This window comes from Hirundo rustica, chromosome 1, assembly GCF_015227805.2.
Source record: "Hirundo rustica isolate bHirRus1 chromosome 1, bHirRus1.pri.v3, whole genome shotgun sequence".
NCBI classification, from domain to species: Eukaryota; Metazoa; Chordata; class Aves; order Passeriformes; family Hirundinidae; genus Hirundo; species Hirundo rustica.
The window spans coordinates 102,951,627-102,975,961 of record NC_053450.1 but is presented as its reverse complement, the minus strand read 5'-3'; the positions used below and the strand labels follow the sequence as shown (position 1 = coordinate 102,975,961).

The 24,335-nt window shown below is 39.7% G+C and overlaps 1 protein-coding gene across 2 annotated transcripts in view; it reads left to right on the top strand.

Moving 5' to 3' along the window:
* The window catches only part of GLI3 (GLI family zinc finger 3), a 206,271-nt gene that overhangs the window by 11,218 nt on the left and 170,718 nt on the right, over positions 1-24,335 (top strand). For both annotated transcript variants that reach the window (XM_040082894.2, XM_040082889.1), the window contains exon 3: positions 4,332-4,494. In XM_040082894.2, coding sequence (XP_039938828.1) covers positions 4,371-4,494 — 124 coding nt within the window. In that variant the 5' untranslated portion in view covers positions 4,332-4,370. The remainder of the gene's footprint in view (positions 1-4,331; positions 4,495-24,335) is intronic.

Genomic DNA, 24,335 nt, shown 5'->3' with positions numbered 1-24,335 from the left:
GTTTGAACTATGAATAAATGACTAAAAAGGTGTGGGATTTTTCCTCTCCAGTATATTAATATGATCATTTTTAGTACTGCAAGGCACAGCTTTATAACCAACATACATAAGGACTGGAAATTACGTAATATTAAATTACTTGAAAGAATTTTTTTGTTCAAAATAAGTTTCCAACATACTGTGATTTGTTGACACTCCTAAGACAGTTTTCCTCATTTAACTCCTTGTTCCAGTAGCTTGTTCCTAAATTTCCTCCAGTATAGTACACAATTGTGGAAGGTTTACATGTATATTTTAAAAAGAAGAGACACACCTCTAGGCAGGTTACTGTTTTCAGGGGGATTAGGTTTAAAATGGGGATCTGGAATTAATTGTGCATTGGGTTCAGGCTTCAAGGATATTACAAAAGGTTCAGGCATGGTTGAATGGGAAAAAGCCATGAATGTGTGCTTTCAGGAAGGAATGTTTATCCCTCTATTTACCTACGAAAGTTCAGGCTTTTGCCCGTATACTGTTATAGCATTTTCTTGCCATTCTCATGCACATGGAGATGCTGGATAGCCGATGAAACTAGCTTTCAGATTTTTTGAAAGTGGGACTTCTTTCTGGGTATAGATAACAGGTTGTCACAGGCCTGGATGCGGGAACAGGAAACTCACTGAACCACATGCTGGAGAGAGACATGTACACCCTAATATGAGCCACTTTGTATTTTAATGTGGAGACAATGTCAGGCTGGCTGATTTTTAGAATGCTTTTTGATAGGGGTTAACCGCCAGTGGAAAGAAATCTTTACATAACCTTGGACTTTTTTTTTTTTTTGTGAACTGCAGCTCCCATATTTCAGTACAGTTTCTGAGAGAAAATAAAAATCAGCCAAATTTAAGGAGAATGATTCTAGAAGATATGTTTCTGGCTTGTGTTTTCAACTTAGTCTTAAGGTAGTCTTCAGGAAAAAAAAAAAAGATTTTTGGGGCACCATATTGATCTCGTGATGACTGCTTCCCTGAGGGGCATGCTTGGCAAAATGTAGCAAACCACATCCCCCTAATTATTAGTCCTGCCGTCTCTTCTGGCCGCCTGTGCCGTCCCAACCATGTGTTCCACCGTTGACGCACTACTGGGGGTTTGATGGATCTGCAGGAATTCTTGCAGGTGTCCATGCTACATGTGTGTGGGTTGGGAGCAGAGGAAGGAAGGCACAGGAAGAAAGGCCTGCTGCACCAGGGCCATTGGCTTGTGGTGCAGGCTGTAGAGCTGAGTAAGAAAGTTTGCTTTAGTGGTGTTCCCTCTTTCCTGCTGACATGAATAAAATTCAGCATTCTGAATGTAAACTAAATGGACGTCAACCAGAACAGGTACCAAGAGCAGATGTTTATATTAGGTCTTGGCCAGTTCTGCAATCTTCTGTCCAGAAATTTAAGTGCTGTTTTAGTTGTCTGTTCTGTACTGTGGTCCACACCAGCTAGCATAAAACAGAGAAGTGATAGAGAGTGATGAATATGGAATTATGTCTGCTATTCTTTCTTCCAGTAAAGAAGATGACCCCCAAGCACCAGAATAATCTAGTTGGCAGGCTGTTTGGGAAAGAAATATAGTAGCCAAGAGAATGGATGATGTCAGTCTGGCCAGCCACATGTTGCTCTTGAATTGCAGATGACCCAAAAATGCTTTTTATGAGATTAAGGCCATCATAGCTCCCTAAAGTACCTGCATTAGCTTCCTTTTCTGAGAAGTAGTAGGATCAGTTTGTAGTGGAGGTCCTGTCATGATGGAGAGGGGAAGGAGGTGGAGGTAAATGAGGAGGTGGGGATAAGTGAAGGTGTCTTGCACAAGCTTGCATAGACATCTGTATGGCAGGAGGCTGTGGAACCACAGATACCTTTAGACACCTGTCATCATTTTCATGACCTCTTCCCAAATGTTCCATGCCACTCCACTGGCCTTGTGGACGCAGAGTATATGTCTTCTTCCTTTCTAGTTGAATAGGGAGTACAGTTGCTTCCTTTCATGACTTGAAGTCAAAATCAACACACTTGAGAACCAAGGACCAAACAAAAAGGGGGCTGAGTTCTGTAGCTTCATCTTCCAAGTTTTCTAAGTCATAGTCTTCTATTTAAATGAAGAGGCCTCCTCAGTAGCAGTCTTGGCCCTCAGAAGGCAATGGAAGAAAAATAACCACAACTGAAGATGCATAGCTTTTTTAATTCCTTCAGCGATTCATAGAAAATCACTAATTTGAGAGAATGTTAAATAACTCAAAGGTGGTTAGTCAGAGGATAGGAGGCTACATTGAAGGACTCAGTCATGCAGTGGTTGGAAGCTGGCTGGAGGCATGTTTTGGTGTTTATGTGGCCAGGGCTGTATAGAGAAAACAAACATGTTCCTCTCAGTGTGGGGTGAACAGCTTGGCAGCGGTGCCAGCCTCCCCCCTCTCTACTTATGCAAGAGACTGAAAAGCAAGATATTAGAGCTAACTGACTAAACTGGGGATGCCCTTGTATGAGGTATGCAAAGGGAAAGAGGGAGAAGGCATGTGGGAAATCTGGAAGGATAGCTGTTTAGATAGCTCATGTGAGATGACCTTCTCAAGGAGATTTTTGCATTGTTGGGGAAAAATCAGGGCTGTTTCAAGTTGGGTACTGTTAGACCTGTCCTACTCTCTGTTTGAAGACACCTGACATTCCCCTTAGCGTTGTGATAGGAAGTTGTTTCACGGATCACAATAATATAGCACTTGCGCAGATGGATCTTGAGAGTAGCCTTAGAAGTACTCTTCTGTGGCAGGCAGAGCTTTGTTATTCCTGTTTTTAGCAAGCAAGAAACTCAAGGGAAGACAACTACCTTGCCAAAGCTTAGATAGTAAGTCAGTGGCAGAGAGTCTCTGATATCTAGCCCAGTTCCTTGGCTGTGCTGCCTAGCTAAATAATGATTCATTTAGTGACTGGGCTCTACTTTGATCCCGTACTGTATAACAATGAGACTTTGGAGTGTTTTATTGTACTATTAAAAACAACTCCTACTAGGAAGATGGGAAGGGGCATGTTTACTAGAGAGCTGTGTTTGTGTTGAATTGGCTTTAAAACTTTTTTTTTTTTTTTTTTTTTTGGTGTGTGTGTGTGTGGGTGTTTTGTTTTGTTTTTTTTTTTTTTTTTTGACTGTCAGAATTTGGGAAACAGGTTACTAATATAATTACACTTCATTATACTTGTGGCTTTTTGAAGCCTTTAAAAAAAAATCATTTAAATGGTGTCGTAGAAGAGTGTGACTCTTCCATTTTAGACCCATTTGACTATCAAGCAGTGTTGCTCAGAGCAGAAAACTAATTTTTTATTCTTGTTGCATAGATTCATGTTCAAACTACAAAAGTACGAAGGTGTTTGGTTCTAAGCATGACGTGCGCTGAATATTGATGATTTGTGTAAAGCTTACTCAGACAGACGGGTGTGCATTAAGTTAAGGCGCAGACTAGTACTTAATGTTTGTGTCCTTCACAGCCTAAGATCCCTGCAATCTTGGGGCCTGGTGTGCCTGCACTGCTGCACAAGCAGCGATACCCTTTTGGAAGTTTTGGGGCTTCTTGTGTTTCCATCAGGAATGTAAAATATCTGAGAATAGGGAGATTGGTGGTGTATAAAATTAATATATCCCTGGAGATGACGCTGAGAACATCCAGGAAAGGCAAAATAACCAGATACACACCGCTACAGAGTGTTCTCTTTCCAGTGTTTTCATGCAAAAGAAAGTGATCTCATTATCTGCCACCAGCAATAATATTTGTCTTTCCCTGTGGTTTTTGGGGTGTTTCACTGATAGAATTTTGTTTGAGTTAGATTTCTGAACAAAGAAAGTGAGAGATGTTTACATGAGTAACAAGGTGTAGAGACAGGATAATTCCTGCCGCAGTGTGTTCCAACACCATCAGTGTTGAAATTTAAATATTTGGCTTCCAAAGTCAGCATGAGGGTCTGTCTTGATTTTTTTTTTGCCTTGTTCCAAAGTGCTCTGAGCATAAGAGAAAAATATCGACCTTTTTTTCCCTTGGATCCATTAAAACCCCACAGAATTGAAAAAAATGGACCTACCCATCAAACAGCATAGTGGTTTGTCATGCTGATTCTCTTTAAAGGCAAGCATACCTAGTTTTGGTGTTAGTATTTCTTTAAATTCCTCAGGAATTCATGCATGCAAACATGATTTGATGAGCTTACAGAACTGTGAACTGCTAATTCAGTTGTGCTCCAGGCTCTTCTTCAGGTGAGAGGGGTGAGAAGATTTGGGATAGGCTTTCAAACAGTCTTTAGAGTTTATGACTCTCTTGTTTCATTCAGGTATTAGTGCAAGGAGAGCTGAAGTAATGAGAAGTCATCATGGAGGCGCAGTCCCATAGCTCTACCACAACTGAGAAGAAAAAAGTGGAGAATTCCATTGTGAAATGCTCCAGTCGAACAGATGTCAGTGAGAAAGCTGTTGCCTCCAGCACAACTTCCAATGGTGAGTAACAGCAGGGATTTACTAGCAGCCAAACCTATAGTAATTTTATGTTCACTGCATTCCTTGTGAATTGAGCATTTGCACCTGGATCATTGTTTGTTCTACAGAGGCTAAAGAAAATGAATGGAGGAGGAGTGGTGGTGGTGGAAAGTGGTAGGATACAATAAGGCCTGTTTTGGCATCAGGCACAGTCTCTTTCTTCCAGATGTTCTAATTTGAGATGTAAATGTGCTAAGTTATTTATTATAGGAAGTTCCTGGTTTGGGTGTTTTGGAAATTGTCTTGATTAGCCTGGCAGGGCCTGCAAGTGCTTTGCATTTGGTCATTGAAACCTCTTACACTAGTTAGGCAATTAGCTATTACTATAGAGACAGAAGTAGGTCTGTCAAAATTAATGGCAAAAGGTTTTTTTTTTTTCTTTCTTTTTACAAATAAACTTTCTTCTCACAAAGGGCTGTCCCGCCTCAAGTTCCTTAATGCCTGGAACAAAACATCAAGCTAAGTGTGTATCCCCTGGTGGTTTCATATCAAAGTTGTAAATGTACAGCTTGTAGATTTGCAGAACTGGAGTAGTTTGCTTAACTCTCCCCAGAGATTATATCTCAGTTGACAATTTTACATATTCCCTGCCTCTCAGAAGAGTGTGAGCTAATCGCAGCCTTAGACCTTTTCATTGTTTGGTGTAAGAGGGCTGAGCATATTGGTTCCTACTAATGCAAAGCTCCTGTTGCATTAGGAAAGAAAATTCCTGGAATTGATGTGGGCGAAGTTTAGACCTATAGATTTTGTATACTTGCAGATTAACTGTTGGTTTTGTACAAATCAGTCTAGTAATGTCTAAAAACAGAAAATGCCTTTCTGTATATTTCATGGTCCTGGTGTATTTTCTGGCAAAACATTTTCTGTTCACACTTTTTGCTTTCATCACGTTCACTTACCTGGGCTTGTAGTCCAGGTCAGGTTCTCACTTTGATATCCTGAATAAAGGTTTCTGCTCTTTTTTTTTTTTTTTTTTTTTTTTTTTTTTTTTTTTTTTTTTTTGCTTTCTGCAAAGAAACAGGTTATGTCCCACTAGACTACAGCAGAAAACAAATGAATCCTACAGCCATACTAGAGGGGAATCTCCATGGGTCAGTAAAAATTAGATGGCACATGTCCCAGTATCCTTCTGTGTGACCGGACTTCAGATTCAAAGCAAACTCAACACCTGCTGATCTACTAGATGGAATTGATCTGCATGAGAGTATAAAAACTCTTGAGCTGCTATGGAAAAGGTTGCATCAGTTTTCTAAGGCATATGAAATTAGATCCTCAGCTGGCATAAGTCAGCACAGATCTATTGCTGTCAATGGAATTACAGTGGTTCACATTAGCTAAGGAGGTCCCCATTGTATTTTTTTTTAATCGATAATAGGATTTTGCACATTGGCCCAACTTTTCAAACAGATGCAGTGTCAAACACATGTGCACATTCTATGATGTATCAGGGATTTGTACTCAAACATTCATCTCTGACTCTTTGGGTTAGCTTGAATGTTATTTGTAAACATTTAGATTTAGAGGGCTAAAATGAAGAGGGCTTCAAGATGTTTTTGTCTAATTCTGACACTGATCTACCGTGTGGTCAAGTAATTTTCTTTCTTTAATGGTAGTATTAATTCTTAACTACGTGGTTCACATAGGGCGAGTATTACTGCATGGCAGGGTCATCAAACTCCCAAGAGCTGGAAAGGCTTAGTCTAATGAATTACTACAAAGTTGCATCACTGGAATTATCTCCTACTAATGGAAGAAAATGCTAATGTAGTACACATCCTGGGGCCCATGGCTTCCTTTTCTTAAGACAATGACAGTTAACTTTGTTTTCATTGGGTAAGTGTTGGCCTTGTTATTCTTTGTATTTAAGGAAGTCACCAAGATCTCCAAGTTTTGGGTTTCTAATCTGTCTTCGTGCATAACAGAGACACAACTGCTTTCCAGAGATGCAGAGCTGGGCTTCAAAGGGATAAAAAATTTGGTTCCTTCTTTGATAGGAAAAATTTCCTCTTAGTCGAGAGACTTTGTGGAGCATGTATCAAAACAAATACTAGTACTAAAACTTTTAAGAACTTAAGTGTAAGTTTTACTCTTGCAATGTTTTAAAAGTTTTGCCTTTTGAAGATGTGATTGTCATGATAATAAATTTTGGTTACAGGGACAATTTGCATGAAAACTGAAGCTTGCATCACATTTGCATCTTTTGTTGTTTAATGTTGGAATGTCTATTACTATAGGAACATCATCAGTTGCTATAAGACACCACTCCTACAAAACACGCAGCTTTTGTCGATTCAGTGCCTCTTTTTTTTGCAAAGGGCTATGGTAATGTTAAATGTTGTGATTTGCATTTGAATGCTCTGTTAAACAAGGTAAGGTAATCTTAAAAATAACAAAAGGAGAGAATGATCCCTGCTATTCTTCTCAGAAGACTGATGTCATTGCAGTGCAACATCTGCCTGTCATACCAATGTCACCTCATAATTATGTCTAATATCAGTGCTTCTGTCCTTCTGGACAACTCATGAATTAACAAAGTTTGCTGGGTAAAGTTCTACTGATACCTGTCTGAGGTGTGATGTACAGACTAGTGTTTTCTCAATAGCTCTGCTGTCTTCTGAAAGAGTCAGAACTTGGATCATAAACAGATGGAAAGCTGCTAGTTATAGCTTTTATGCAGAGCATACAGTCATGAAGAAAATGCCATTATTTCAACAGCTCCCAGAAGAAAGTGACACACCCAGGAGCAGGATCTATGTTAATATGGCTGTTGAGTGTAGAAAACTTATAAATCATATGTTGTGCAGAGTGTGTATTGAAGAGTCTGGTGAAAAATCTAGATGCAAGGTAAAAAAAGTGGGAAAGGTGACCTGGAAGGGGAGCTCATGTGTTAACCTTAACAATGCAGTAGAAGTTTTGAGGCTCAGATTAAGGGTGCCCTTAGTGTGGTACCAGCTGCACTGTAGTCTCAGGCACTGAGCAGGCATGGGCCACAGTTTTCATATTAGTCACTTCTGCTGAGTTCCTGTCATTACTTAATGTCACAAAGATTTCTGCTGCACTCATCTGAGTAAAAACTCTGTATTGTAAAGATGCTTGCAATGTGTTAGATACGGACCTGGCAGCATTTATTTCCAATACAAACCCCTAAATTTCAGGATTTATAGCTAAGCCATTAAAATTTGCTCCAGGACAAACACATACTAGAGCAAATGAAAACATTTTTTTAAATACATGTGATCAAAAAGTTTAAAAAAGAAATCATAATTTGTAATAACTACAATGTTATAAGGAAATGCAATAAGAAAAAATTTTGGTGCACTTTAATTCCCAGTGGAGCCATTCTTGCTTTGTTTTGAATTCATTTTTGCAAGCTTTTGTTTTTTTTTTCTTTTGTGTTTTTCATTTTGTGTATCTCCAACTGCATGCAGTTTACTGGGGTTCATTCCTTCCTTTGCAAGTAGTTCCTTTTCATCCTTTGTTTGACTGCTCTATTTACTGCTAGGCTACTATCCAGGGGGACGAAAACTGCTAATGGAGATGTTAATTCACAAAAAGCTATATGAGTAGAAAAGTTTGTGCTAGCGCATAAAGTAAGCTTAGTTTTGTGTATGGTGGAATTTGATAACCTCAGGCTGATCTGCTTTAGCAAGGTAATAACAGCAAATAAATGACATTTATATCATGGCTGTGCCACTCATGTTACACTGGAGTAGAGGCCAGTGCCCTGTACCTTGCTAACACGGGGGCTGTGTTGTCAGGTCTCGTCTTCTCATATGCACACTTTATGCCACTTTTCTGGAAACAAAGCACCCTGTTCTTTACCATGTCAGAGCATGGATTTAGGTTGTTCTGAAGGTTGCTGCATGCACACACAGGTTTCTAGCAAGTTGTGCAAAGAATGACTTTTCTTGCGGTTGATATCCATTGGTAAACTCATTAACATTAGTTCTGTGCTCTGATTGGAGAGCCTTTGTCTGGTGTTGTAGGTCACAAAACCTGCCTTGCTAGACCTCTGGTGGATAATATAGTACTCCAGTAATTTCAAGTAATTCCAGGTTTGAAAGAAACCATCAGGTGAATGCTGGAAATATTGGAGGAGTCTGCCCAGTGACTTGTCTTGCTTTACTTTGATGAATGGCTGTGTGAAGGCTTATTCTTGACTACTCCTCCCTGCTGCTCTTCGGTCTCTGTGCCTCGCAGCCTGACGGACGAGCTGTCTGAGACCAGCAGCACACCGAGTCCGTATGTCAGGCTGAGTGTTGCAGTGCTGGAGCAGAAAACTGCTAGCTGCCATGTCCTGCCTGTGCAGCTGTGCTGCCTGCCCTGGTGCAGTGCCCTCCTGCCACCCCGGCACCAGGAGTTGCCAGTCTTCCCGAATATTGCAGTAAAGTCATGAACTCCAGTCTGGTGAACTTAAGCAAATGCCTTGCTTTAGCCATGGGACTAGTTCTGTTTGCCCTAATAACATGGGTATTTGCATGCTTACAGTTAGGCAGTGGCTTTAATGCTCTACCAGGCTGGCTGCTTTGACTCTGCATTCTGTTTTGTAGATGAGTTGGATTTATTGTTAGGGAGCTCCCTTAGAAGCACTGTTTAAAAAAAACCCATACTAACTTAACACAGCCCTCAGCTCAATGCCGTTAGTTTTTTTCACTTAATCTGTACCATAGATAGAATTAATTTTTTGCCTTAATTTCAGAAAAGTAGAGGGAAATTCTGTAAGGACTGAACTGATAGTTGTACAGGACAAGACAGCATTGCTCTTCACAGCATTGCTTGGAGAACATTAGGTAATTGTGATACTGTATTCAGACCTGATTTATTTACTGTTTGGCTTGTGAATTTTTTTGGTGATTTGAATGCTTTCCTCTTTTGGACATCTTGGTTCAAAATCGATGTTTTTAATGTTGCATGAAAACAATGCAGTTATTGTATAGGAACTCCTTCAGTGTCTGACAGGCAAGCACTTATTTTCAGTTTGATATGTTTTGTCTAGTTTTTGACCTATGAGCTTGTTCATTGTAATCTGATATTTCTTATTAACCTATTACTCTGTCTTAAAAAAGCTAATTATAAACGTATGTAGGTTGTGGACTTGACTACCTTTATCAGAATCAGATAGTTATTGAAAACATACTTTAAAGTGATAGAAGGCAGGAATTATTATCTTAATGATGATGTAACTTAAAACCAAGCTTGATAGATGAATAAATGAGAGGAAGTTCATGTGTCCACTTTGATTCTTTCAGAAGAAGAGCCCGTTTAATCTAGGTCTCTCTTTTTTTTTTTTTTTTTTTTTTTTCCTTTTTCCTAGTACTTTCAGGGTTGATTGAAGGAAGTATTCAGCAGTCTGCAACCCCATAAGAATCACATTTCCTGTTTAAACTTTCAGTTGGTTTCTTGTCCTGCTGCTTGCTTTCAAGCCTCACTATAAAATACATGTTAATCACAATACCGGTTCTTGGCCCCCTTGTTGGACTGGTGTGCTCAGGGTCCTGTTGAGAGGTCAGGGTATAAAAGAGGTTGTTAGGTATCAAGAAACATTGCGTGTACTATTTTAGTGACTTTTAAATTGAGCCCTGAATTGATTAAATGAGAACTGATTATACAAAGTGATGAGGAGGTGCCATCCTCTACCCCTGAAATCAAAGGAGATGGAGGGGCCCTCTTCACTTCTCATTTTCAGGTCAAGGAGGAAACAACATCCTGTAGTTTTAGATGCTGGAGATGATAATGTCAATGTACATGTTTTTCTGACAAATTTCTTTTTCAACAAGACAAATACTGCAAGTGATTCCTATCTACAAGTGGTATAGAGCAGCATGGAAGTTAAGGGTAGAGTGGCCACATCTGGTAGCCCAGAAAAATAAGGGCAAAGACCTTGCAAGATTGTAAGATTTTTTTTATCTCTTCTGTTCTAATATTTGTGGCCAGGTTGTATAAAGATAAAAGAAGGTACTTTTCCTAGGGGAGAATAGGCTACCCTGATGCTTGGAAGTACTGGAAGTGAAAGTATTGGAGGTTGTAATTAAATGGGGACTGCATGTTCTTAGTGTATTGTAATCTGATGTGAGTAGCTGATTAAATATATGCTCTTTTGGAGTAATGCACCCGTGGTCCTTTATGCTTACTAATACAATTTCAGTCGTCAAGTTATGACTTATAACTTGATACTGTAATACTGTAATAACTCATTCTGCCTGATACTATTTTCTAGTGCTGTTCCTCAGTGAGCCAGCTCTACACTCAGCCCACTCTAAACCCAGTGATCTGCAAGTGCAATACAGTATTGCTTCATTAACTCTGCTGAGATTTTCCTCATTTTTCCCCCTCTCTCCCCTCCCTGCAGTGGTTAATGGCATAAGGGATATTAAATGTCAATCCTCCTGTATCCCTTTGCAAGTTCCAGAAAGAGATGATTGAGTGGCTTATCCCTGCAATCACTGTAATCAGTAAGTAATGACTTAACATCCTGCTGGATAACACAAGGTGGAATCAGGAGAAAACATTAGTTAGCAGCAGAAGCTTGCCACCTCTTCAAGGTAGAGGTTAAATTCAGGAAATTTTACACTGGTGAGATTTTTTCCCTGAAAAACAAACAAAAATGACTCAACCCTAAAATACCCGGGCAGCCGTATTAAAATTGTGCCTGGGTTTTGACAGAGAAGTGATAATAATAAAAGGGTTTAAACTATGTCTCTGCAGAATGATGATTGTACCATGCTCTGTATTTTGTGCTTTACACGAGTCTAGCATCAGTCAGAACTCAAAAAATTCAGCCTTTAACATCCCACAGTACTGGTGAGGAGGAAGCAATCAAGAGGTTTGATTTTTAGAAGAAAAGGCTGCTGGCAGCAGAAACTTCAGTGATATTGTTAGCCTTCCAAAAAAAAAAGGCTAACTCTCTGCCTTTGAGTGCTGGTCTCAGGGGAAGATACCCTAAAAGAGAATGGGCCTCCTAAAGACTTCGTACTGCTGTGCCAGCCTGTGCCTCTGAAGTGGGGAGGCTATATGGCAGCAGGGCTGCTGCTCCAAGTGATAGCATCTTCCTCCCAGCTGCTGGAAATGGGTGTCAACAAACAAATGGGTGCCAGGCTGCTTGGGAGGATTGGAAGGGCAGTGTAAAAATTAAGGCAGAAAACTTCTGGTTCCTGGGTCCCAAAAAAGAGAATCTGCAAGTAAAGGAGCTATCAGAGCAAATCATCTTCTTCAAGTGAATAAAAAAGAATTTTTAAAAATCCTTCTAATTGACTTAAAGCTAGGCAACCCTTCTGACAGGCGCAATATTTGGCTTTATTATCTGAACTGCATAAATTAGGGCAGTTGAAGTAATTAAATTACTTACTGGGTTTTCAAATGGCATTCGTCTTTTCTGTCTTCAGATGTGAAATAGATGTTTTCTATTTCATATCTGTCTCCAGTTAAAAGGAAATAATCAGGAATCAGTGTTGCATTTGATTATATCCCTGGTCTGTATGTTTCTATTTACTTCCCCCTCTTTCTTTTTTTTTTTTTTTTTCCCCTTCTTTTTCAGAGGAATTAAAACTTTTGTTTCTGCTTATATAGAAATTATTACTAAATACATATGCCAATAAGTGGGAGAAGTGAGCTAAGTGAGCTGTAGTCTGATTATGCAAAGAAGGTGCCATATTAAAACTAATTTTCTGTATTCTTTCCAAGCCATATCATTATTTTGGAGTGAGAGTGGAAGGGGAGGGAGTGCATTCTTTTGACATCCCAGCTAAAAGGAAATGAGATGGATTTTTAGAACTGTATTATTATCTTATTTGCCATTAAAAGTGTTTGCCTTTGATGTATACTGTAAATGGTCACAATTTAATTTGCAGATTTCTATTTTTGCTCGTAAGGCTGGCAGTTCAGAAAAAAGATTTGCTTGTAAATGTGATCTGGACATACTGATAAATGCATACTTCAAGTGTGCAGAGGCACTTTGAAAAAGAGAAGTATGCAGTTAACACTGGGTTTTGTGCAGATAATTTTAAAATTTGGCTTATAAGGTGTTAAGTGTCAGATTATCAAAGAGCAGGTCCTCATCTTGTGCCTGCAGTCATCTGTAGTCTTGCTGTACAGGAGCACATTTTTTGCACATACCAACCACTTAAAATACGTTGTTTTCCATTTATTTAGTATGACTTTCCCTGCATGTTCCACATGAAGCCAAGTGGAAACTTAAGTCCCACAAATGCAATAGCTTGAAAATGCACACAGATGTCCCAAACCAAGGGGATTTTTTTGTTCTGTTAAATAGAACATGTTTGTATTGATGCAGTTTTTCCTAAGATGGGATGATAAATTGCTGAAACTGAAGTTAGTATGGTAGACCATGTGCTCTCTCTTTGCCCGTCTCATGCTTGCTTTTCTCATATTTTCTAGTCTAGGGGTTCGTACATAACAACAGAGGGTTTTATGTGTGGAAAAGTTCCTTCTGGGCCTGACCAGCAGTGTTTTCCCCTCCTCTTGGTCTCTCACTTTTCCCTCCTTCTTTCTCTTCTTTTTCTCCTCTCTCTTTTCTTTCCTTTCCTTTCCTTCCCCACCCCCCCACCCCCCTTTCTTTTAGTTTTCAGAAAGTTGAGTTCCATCCCAATTATTAAATCTTTGGAGACCATTCCCACATGGTTCTGTAAATGGTAGCTTCATCCTGAGTTCTTTCATCTCTTTTCCTGCTCTCCTGGCTTGACAGTTGAAAAGGTCTGACTGTGCCACACAATGGTTTGATTGGTTTCTCTAGGGGAGGCTTTACCCTGCCTCATCATTCGCCAGGCAGGTGGACCAGAAAGTCTCTTGATTCTTTTGTTGCCTCTCAAAGTCTGAGGTCTTTGACTGAATAAATCCTCCGTCATGGGATAATTTGCTAAAAGGAGACTGAAAGATGTGAGAGAAAAGCCTCACTACTTGGGTGCTGAATTAATGAAATAACTGGGCCTTGGAGTTTGCAATTGAAAAATCACCAGGAATGCAATGGGTGGAGACAGGCTTCAGAATGCAAGCCTGTTACTTCCCTGTATTAGCTACGAGAGCTTTAAATGATACTACTAAATATGTCGGCTTGCCTGGCCGCCTCCAGTTATTTGCATTTACAGCCCCTTTCCTTCGGTGGGGGAAGCCCGAGCAAAATAAAAGCCGTTTTGGTACAGAGCCTGGTTAGTCATTAGATTATTACGAAGGGCTGGAAAGAATTCCATATGACAGCACTAGGGTTGAGTTAACACAGGACGAAAAGTAATTTACAGATAGGCTGTCCTCAGCCATCTTCGTAGCCCCTGATAAGGTTTCATTTCAGAATGGATAGGCGACATTTCCACTTACGGGCCCATTCTGCGACACCTGTGATAACAGCTTCTGGATCCTAATTGAAATTGGTTTCAAAATGGATTTTCACTTTTCTCTGTCTGTGGAAAATATCGAATGGACTCAGAGCTGCCACAGAGAATCCCAGACCTTGGAAAATGGAGCAAGAAGCCAGGATCATCTTTCATAACTGTGTCGATGATATGACAGTTTTGTTATCTGTCTTATTAATGAAATCATTGATCACCTGATGAGGGAGATAATAAAATACATTTTTGCTGTAGTTCAGGAAGCTCAATTAGATTTTTAAAAATACAGATGGGGAAAAAACCAAACCAAAAGAGTTAAGTGAGTGTTTTGAGGTTTATGTTCAACTTTGCTTTTCTTGAAGATTTTTTACATGAAGAAATCTCCAAGACTGTAAAATGTTGACTGTGTCTTCAGGTTATTGAAAGTAAAACAAATCTGATGCTCATGTTAAGAAATACTTTTGTTGTTGTTGTTGTTGTTTTTAACAAACTGCACTAAGTAAATAACACTTAAGTCCTAGTAAGTGCCATGGAAACTGAGATGAAAGGAGAAACAATGGAGCTCAATTTTAGCTGAAGTGGGATTAGTGATCCAAACTCTCTGAATGCCCTGATGTGGACAAAGGCTGGTAGTAAATTTATTGAATGCTTCTGTGATGTTGGTTCTCTTGAAAATTATTACTTCTCTAAAAATGGATATCAGCCTTTATTTCTTAAAGCTGCTCAGTTATTCTGGGAAAATAAGGTGGTGTTTTTTGGTCCCCCCCCCCCCCCTTCTTCTTTTCCTCATTTTTTTTTTTCCCCAATTAATGGACTTGAGGAGATTTTAAAATGCAAGCAAATGTAATAAACCTCCTGCTCAGGATAAAATGTATTTGCAGGCTTCAAAAATAAAATCTGAAAGGATTTTGTGATGTATTGTTTCCGTGACTGTTTTCTAATTATTGGGGGAAAGAGATAAATCTGTTGTTTGTGCTTAGTTGCTCTGGAATGTACGCTGTATTCCTTGAGGAAGGTGGGAAGGGATAGATTTTCTGAAGAGGGATGCCAGTGTCTTCTCATATTTCACTGTGAATTGTATCCTAGGTGTTTCTTCAGTCCTTCCACTGGTGTGGGTCAAACTATACCCCTTTTTGAGCTTGAAAGGGGAGCTCTGATCAAAGGCTTGAATGACGTCACTGATCTCTGGTGATTGATTAGGAACAGAAGTTCTGGAGCATTTTGTATGTCTGCCTTTACCTTATCACTTGAAATCCATTAGTGCCTACCCATTAGGGTAGCTTTCAGTCAGGAGAAAAATAATCTGTGCATGTATATATATACACACACATACATGTTCTGGTCCTGCAGGTAAATGCACATACAGAGAAAAGGAAGAGGAAAGTGTACAAGCTCTGTAGTCTGAGATACAAATATATTTTCCTTTAATATGAAAGGAAACAGTTTTTATTGGCCTGTGTTGACACAGGGACTATTTATTAATTGGTAAACTCCTGGTTGTAATTATTCTGTGTTCTTCAGCCGCTTTTCTCACAGATTTAAATCCATATAGGTCTCTCTCACATTGGGTTTTTGGCTGCTTTACATTCATTTGCTGTAATTCACCCAGAGAGGAATCATGCCCTGCTTGTTACTTCTTTTTTGTGCCTGAGGTGCAAGTTAAGACCCACTGTGCATGTCAGTACCTTAGAGATATTTTTTAATTAGAGATTGAAAAACAAATATTTTAAATCATCAGGATTTTTTTTCAGAAGGTCAGAGCTAGCCAAAATGCATGTTAAGCTACTAAGAGAAAAGATCTTTGGTTTGTAAAAGAGTAGCAGTCTTCTGACCCTCAGTGCTGTGGGAGGCTGGACAATGGGGTTTCCTTGTCTGCAGAAGAGTGGTGTGCATGAGCAAGCAGTAAAGGACTTGAATCTGACTTCACTGTGGTGTAGATGAGGAGGGGATGGGTGGTGCAAAGCTGGAATCCTTTCCTAAATATCTTGCTTTTAACAGTATATTGTGATTTGAATGAGTACTTAAAAACTCCACACAGACTTGGAGAAGTTTGAGTTAATTATTCTGTTAAATGCAACTTTTCAGTATGTACGGTTATTAAAAAATGTTAGTATTATTTTTGTGTATCTCTTTACCCCTTTCTTTTTAGTAGGTTGGCGTTCCCTCTCTCTCTCTCTCTGAAATCTCCTTTGCTCTCTTGCTGTTGTGCATTTCACACCAGGAGATGACAAGTCTTGTGATTGCAGCAGAGGCAATTGAAAGAAAATAAAAAGAGGGTTCTTTTTCTCTGGTGCTGGCCCATGAACATACCGTAAAAATTGGATTAGACACACCTAGACTTGGGATTGATTGCATCTTGAATGGGAAATTAGAACATCTGAAAAATTCCTTTTTGGATGGAACAGAAGCAAAAGAAGGAGAAGTTGGATGGAAACCAGAGAAGAACTGTAAATCACTATTGAAGTTACTTCCTATGGTTTACCATTGGCTGTCAAAGAAAATTGCCTTGGGCTTGTTTATAGCTAATTCCCTCTATAGAAAACTTCAATTTGTGGACTGGCCTCTGAACGGGATTGATAACTCTGTTTATAGACCCGGATGGGTATCTAAAGATAACAGATAATGCAAATGAGCCTTTTTTTGATAAGCCAGGGAAGCAATTATGGATACAACTTGGTTGATGGATTTCAGAGTGCTTTTTCACAGATTATAGATTTTATTTCTTTTTTTGCATTATAGTTTTCTTAGCAGTGTTAGAAAAACAAAATCAAAGTCATTCAAATAGAGCTAAAAAGATGGAGGGGCTGATATAACCAGCTTTCCTACCACTTGTAAAGGTAGTGAATCAGATTAAAAAAATAAACAGGCAGTCCTCAGCCTTCTGTGGGAGAAATATGATTTGATAAAAAAGTGTGTTTAATATTCAATTTATGGTTTCATCTGAAGTGTGTAAACCTAGATGTCCCATGGGAGTTTACAGCCTGTCCCAGCTTCAACTCAGATAAAATGCTCCTTATAAACTATCTTCCTGTTTTTTTTTTTGTTTTTTTTTTTGTTTTTTTTTTTTTTAATTGGTATTTCTGCTGGAGAGAGGAGGGTGGAGGCTAGACCCTGCCAGTTGCTGGAGGCTCCCTGGAGTGCTCAGCATCTGTGATGAGCCCTTAAGCCTGGACTGGTTTCAGTGCTGACTGCACGGCATAGTGACGCAGAGGGGGTTCACTCAGGAGATGGCTGCACTCTGTGTTGTGTTTCTCTCTCAGCTCTGTGGATTTTCCCATTGGAAGTGTGTGGAAATCCTCAGCTCAGGATCTCTCTGTGGCTGGGGATTGCATCTGCCAGCGGTTAGAGGGAGGCTTAATATTCTCTCCCCACCTCAGGTGTTAAACTTAACTTGATGGCAGTTGAAGCTTCTGTGAGTTACAGGTGGTGTCTCTGGGGAGAAGCCTGTGCTTTCCGTACCTGATCTTGGGGCTGCTCCAAACTGCCTGCACCCTGCAGGTCAGGGAAATCCATCCTTTTGTGGTCAGGGCTCAAAACAGGGAGTATGACTTGCAGGATTCACAGTGAGACAGGGATGAGGCAAAATTAACACCTATAAAAGATGTCTGTGAGGTGTGTTTGTAGTTGTAATTTCATATCGTTCTTTGGTGGTAAGATGGAGTTTTTTATTTAATATTAGGCTGAAGTTCACAACTCACTGAAATACTGAAAATATTTTTAGCAACTTTAGCTAGTCCATGCTTTAAATATTCAGTCTTAGACATCTCTTTCCAGTCCTTATTCAAGCCATAGTCTTTTTGTTGGTTCCCTTCAGTAAGGTATTTGGCTCCCAGCACCCTTGATCACTGAATTATCACATCTCTGAAACTTGAGATAACTTCTCATGAAGTCATCTCAGGACCTCATCCTGGAAATACGCTTACTTTTACAAATGTTCTATTTGAAGGGTCTTCTGTATGATCAGAAAGAAGGGAAAGAATAATGATGTCTTAGTTCCCATGTAGTTTTAATAGAATCACTCATAGTTTCAGCTACTCCAGGTTTCAGAGACTTGATAAGATCATGACTTTCACCTCTTTTGTGAGGTCAGCTGCCATTGACTTCCATGGGAACAGCATTGGATTCCTTTATTTTAACTGATATTTAAATATTCAGCCACCAAGTGCTATAAAACCTGCTGGTTCTTACAGTCATTTTCAGGGCCTTCATAAAGAACCACACTTCTCACAGTTTTTTCAGCAGAATTGAAAGCAGCACAATTTTCCTTAGAGAAGCGCTGGACTTGTAAGATGCTTTCTGATCGTTATTGTAAACCTCTTTTCTGAAGGTGTATATGATGAATTATTCGTCAGAGACATTTGGCTGAAGAGTTTGAGTGAATGGGCATTAGTACTATTCAAACACCTGGATGGGTACAGGATCGCAGTGTCCCTGCCAAAAAAAGCATGGATCTGGAATCACTCAGGGGATTTCTACCAACTTAATTTCCAACATTCATCTCAATCTAAGTCAGTGCCAGGTTTTCTAGGTATTGGTCAAAGCGAAATATAAATAGTGGGTTTTATTTTGTATTTTCAATTCAAGGTGTGTCAGCATCTTCTGATCCTGAGCTTAAAATATATGTTCTAAGACACCATTTTGTTTGCTGATACGGTAGAGGATAATGTTGCATATAAAAGAGTGGAAATAATTTTAAAAGTCCCGTGCTCAGCTTTGAACACTTCCTTTTGATTGTTCAGAGAATAGGGGGAGGTAGATTTGTTTTGCTGTTTAAATTCCCATGGATCTTTTTCTTCAGCCATCAAACTTAAATCAGAATTTAAACGTTGCATACATTTTCTTCGGAACCAAGAAATTATTTTTTTTCTTCTGAGAAGTAACCTTACCTTAGTATGAATAATACCAAAATATCTCAAGTAATAAAATATTTCAAGGGACTGTCATTATTTCTACATTTATCTTCAAGGTTCAAGGAGATGCTAAAAATAAGCCTTCTCCTAAAAAAAAAGAATTATATCTATAAGTGAGTAAGAACCTTGAGCAAAGATATCAAAAGTTTCACTACGTATTTAAGGAGTAAAAGAAAGAGAGAAGAAGGAAAAAAAAAAAGAGAAAGAAAAGTAGGAAAAGAAAGAACGAGCAAGCTTTGTGCTCCTCTGTGGTGCTCTCATTTAAGCAGATTTCAGGTGAATTTTTTGGTTGTCATGTTGGACTTGGAACCTGTCAAAAGTCAGTATTTTAGCATTGTTAGACAGAAGTTGTAGTTGCTCACAGGACCAGTACTTTGACTGCAGGAATGAAGATCTTACAGATAGATGCAGAATAATTGACAGAGAAAAACTTAATTTTTCTAATAGGTGAATTTGAGAAAAATACTGTATTTCAGACTCCTTAATTATGAGGCAAATTTTTGCCTTTAGACATAGATCTTCAACATGAAGGAAGAGCAACAGAGTTTTTTGTTCGCGTGAATGAACACGATTTGGACGGCTGTTTTTGTGCTTGTGTTTGCACAGACATACTGTGATAGATTTCTCTTGCCCTCTGAGAAGTGTAGCCTTTTCACTTCTTTGGGAGGTGAAGACAGAACCTTTGCCCAAGGAGGTGCAGTTCAGATGGGCACAACATTTTCTGATGGCTTTCTGACATCCCAGAGGAGTCAGACTAAGTGGCCAGGCCTCTGTGCCAGTGGAATTGCTGTGAACTTGTGCTCAGCAGGGATGTCATGGGAATCCCTTATATCTGAAAGTCTCAGGCCTGGTCTGGCTGCACACGGTATTGCCTTCTACAGATGCTTCTGGATTTCCAGGAGTCTTGGCTGCTGTGGAAACCAGAGCCTTGGCAGTCTGGTAGTGACAGACCCTTGTGTTGCAGGGTTGAACTTATTTTAATGTGGAACATACCTAAACAATGAGAAAATTAGAAGAGTCTAAGTAAAACCCTTTCTAATGTTGGGCTTATATTTTGTTTAGCAATAAAGAGAGCAGTGGAATTGTTTTTCCTAGGTTCTGCTGGAGGAGTTGCAGAGGGCAGTGTGTGTAAGTTGCAGGCTATCAAGCTGTAGTTGAAAGGGAGAACATTCAGAATTTACCAACAGTCTATTCTTCAAAATGTAAAGAGTCCTTGAAGTTACGTGGGTGTTAACTAGAGCCATGAAGAGGTACAAAGCGATCTCACTGAAAATCTGTTTCCTGGCTTTGCGTTCCATCAGATAATAGACTTTTACTTCTTTTGGATTTCAATCAGTCTCCAACGTGAAAAATGAAGGCATAAAACCAAAAATGTGTAATAAAAATAAAGATGTTGCAAACCATGACCTGTCTCCTTCAACTGTTCCCTTCTAGATAAGTCTGTCCAGTCTAAATTTTCGCTTAAGAGGTCAGCAAAGACTGGGAAGTTGGCTCATGTGACTGCTGTCATGTAATCCTAGTAGACTTCAAGAAATGAAATAGAAAGGGAGAGGTAGAGAGCGATAGAAAAGGACAGTAAAATTGCACTTTGACATTTACAATGCTTTAATAATTTTTTTTTTTTTTTTTAATTTGGAATGTGTTACAATATTTCTGTGTTTTTACAAAAAACGTTTAGACAACCTCTGTCCATAAACTTGTATTTCTTCTTGTTCAGTGCTGGTAATGCTTTTGAGTGTTTTAAACCAAAAGAGACCATGAAGGCAGGTTAAGGGAGTAGAATGTTTTACCTTTCAGTGTTTTAGGAAATAAAAATTAGCGAACACTAATAGGTGTCTGTTCTTTTCTGTTCTTTTTTAAAGTGCATGGGATGTAGATCAATTGACTTTATTCAGCATTTAGCTTTTCCAGCTAGCTTGAAATGGGAGACTGCCGGCAGTTGGATAAATTTTCTGGTAAGTTGCCCAGTTTCACTGCTGGTTATATGAGCTTGTCTGTATCCTCTGGGGAAGACTACTTTGTAACTTGTTATATTAGGATAAGTATCCCTATGTTCCCTTTTGCTCTGGGATGGCAGAAGTAGGTGAGTGGTAGTGGTGGTGGTGATGATGATGGCTGTTTCTCCTTTCTGGGGTTAACGAAAGACAGTCATTAGAAACCTTTGCCAAATCTGTGTGCTACCCCTCTCTGCTTTGCTATCATCTGAAAATAGCCTGCAATATACATTACTCACGATAAGCAGTTATGGTTGAGTTATTCATTAGTTTGCAATTGCCATGTTTTTGGAATTGCCTAAACAATAGTTAAGCTTGTTTTAGAGCCAGCATAATTAAGGATGTGTGACTGCATTATTAGATCGCCTTGTTGGATTTCAAGAAACAAGCCATCACAGCTTGTTTATATGCTGGTGTTTTATCTTTGTAGATGTATGGTCTGCTCTTGGTTCTGCTGCAGTTCAGATGGGATTTGAAGTCTTGTCCTTACTCCATTGGATAGCTGTTGCTGTCAAACAGAAATTCATGAGTTGTATATTTTGATACCAGCGTTGTTAAGTCACCATTAGGGCAGATGAGACAGTTGGAATTTCTAACACTACAGACTGCATCTTCTTGCCTTTGCCACGGTGGTAGCACTGGGAAGTATTTCTTTGTGGGGGCAGACCCCTTTTATTAATGAATGCACATTTCATTCTGGAGCCTGCAAATGGGCACGTGTTGGGTGCAGCTATACCAATGTTCCAGTTTACCACTTCATTTTTCTGTTTGGGTTATTTTATGCAGAAGCTTGAAGTCATGCTCTCAGAATTCTGTGCCAGTAGGGAGCAATCTAGCTTCATTACCTGCTGGCCTAATTTTATATCAAGAATTGCCCTCAGCTTGGCAATAAACCCTTGGTATTGGGTACTACATCTGATGATCATAGTTATTTCCACTTTACAGTTCTTGTTGAGGGTTGGAATGCCCTGAGGACTCTAGAGAGGCTTTGAGTGACAAGGATAATACATCCTAAGGCACATTTCATAATAAAAAGCATGTTAGGATATTTGTGATCCGCAGAGTCATTTAACATGAAGATCCTCTCAGGCAGAGCAGAGAGATGCTTTCCTGGCAGAACAAGCAAGGCCTACAGTGGAGCAGATCTGTTGAGGGCTGGGAGTATGAGGCTGCGAAGTGGGTTGGATAACGACAGTGGTCACTGAGCTGAGGTGATACAGGTCACCTTGTGGGGTTGTATAGCAGTCATTTATGTTACCTTAATTTCCTGCTGTGTGCCTAACTGGTGGGGTCCATTCCTATTCTTGGAGAAGTCTTTTGTTCCTTGCCTGAAGTCCATTAAGCTGAGTGGAGGAAACTTTGTTGTGTAGGGCTTTCCGAACTGTCCTAATCCAACCTTTTACTGTAAAGTTACCTTGAGACAGTGATTGCTTAAAAGAAAAGAACCTGACCTAAAAATCTCAGATCTGCATAGTGGCAAATGGTCTTTGGATGCGGATGGGTGTTGCACAGGCTGCTCACCTGGAGTCATTTATATTTACGTATGTTGGACGGACTGGGATGATGCATGTAAAATGCCCGTCTAAGAACAGAATTATGGGTTGCATGAAGTTGGAAGAGAGTCTCTTGGCTTCTTTTCGCTGCAGTTGTAAAGGAGGTTTCTCTCTCATGATTAACATGGTTCAGTGATTTAGAATAAAGTGGCAGGTGTGATTCTGAATATGTGAGTCTACACTGGCAGAAGCAATCATTTATTTGTATGGCTTTTGCATATGCTCTGGTAGATGCTGTTAAGTCAATATTTATTTCTCAGGGAGTAAATGCCAGAGTTGTTTCTGAGAGCTGCTACTGCTGCATCAATGAAGGAGTTATTTGCTTTGTCATCAAGTATCCTACAGTGCAGATTTCTTGAGTTTTAGAAGCATTGTGATTACGAGCTTATGGTTAGTAGCTGGAAACACAAACTGTGCTTTTCAGCAGCTCTGTACAACCAGATAATCTGTTTAGAAAACGTTGCACTGTGACTAATGTTTCGCAAACATTACAAACAACTTGTCAAGTGTTTCTCTTTTAGGATCTTCAACACCATCAAGGAATGTGTATTCCAGTCGGCATTACTGAACTTTTGGTTAGAAGTTATATTTTGGGTGCAGATGATGGGAGAGGGAATTTGGCTAATGACTGCAGGAGCTCTTTTAATTAGTAGGCTTTACATATGGACTGCATTTGTTCTGCCTTAGTGCTCCTCCCAGCAGAAAAGCAGTGGGCTTCACTGAGGATAACAAAGGTCTGATAGGAGGTGGGATGTGTAAAATGATTATTTCGTTGGAGTGCTGAAGAATGCTTTAAAAATGCTTTTAGATCACCATTTCCGTTGGAGGATCCACCTGTGCACATCTGTGTGGCCAGGTTCTTTGTAAAGGGTAGGAGCAGGCAATCTGCAGGTGCAAATGTGTACTGCAGCGGCACATCAATGCTGGGCACACCTGGCATTCCTTTGAGTTTCTGCATAATTGCATTACTCCTGCCTCCTTTTAACTTCTGCAGGAGGTACCCTCCATTTTGCAAGTCTGTGGGAGGTAAGCGAGTTGTGTGAGGGGGTGTTACGCGCTATTTGACCTCTGGGTACGTCTCTTGGGATGTTTAAAAATCTTCTGGGAAAGAGACAGTGGCATAAGGCTTCTCAGGTCTTCTCCCTCTGCCTTTAAAGCCAGAGGGAGCATAACTGTTTTGGACTCGAGAGACTTTTGTGGCATTCAGGGACTGATCCACAGCAGAGTGAGGTCAGTACCCTCCTAATGGGCTTTGGCTGAGTCGGTCTGAGAACAGGAGCAACTGCCCCAGAGAAAGGCTGCTAACCCATTTTTCACGCTTGCCTCCTCTCTGCTGAAGGAATCAAGGGGGAAAAGCATGACTCTTAATGACTGCTGATTATAAATAATTAGGAGTCATTCAACATTTACACTAACATATTTAGGTTGTGATGTGTTTTGCATTTATTAGAGTATTGGCTTCTCTCCTGTGGCTCGGTGCCTTTGCTTAGTATCTCACCAGTTCCTTGTGTAAACACTGGGGGAAGATGGGCCCCCAGTTTGGCATCCCACAGAATCTGGCTGCCATGCAAGTCCCTTCTGTGCTGGGGTTCAGTATTGAACAGCTGAGTAGCAAGTGTTGAATTTTATCTTCAGTGCTTGTCCTTAGCTTAGTTGGATTTTGCATGGAGTGAGAATTATCAGTCTATAGGTGATGCACAACAGAATCCTTACGTAATTCAAACAGCATTGCTTGTGCAAGCACTTAACACAGTGAAATATAGTAAAGCCACATTTGTGTTGTAGGGTCCAGTACAGACCTACCAGTCCATATTGCACCTGTCATTGGTGCACCAGTCATGCTATTTTGGTATAACTATGAGTATGTTTTTTCTTCTTAACATATCATGTAACAAAACGATAACAGATGAATCTAATAAATATTCCAGCAATGCTTTCATGTGCTGTTTTCTGTAAAATAAAATTAAAACCTGTAGCATATGTTAGTTTTTAGGGAAATTATTTAAA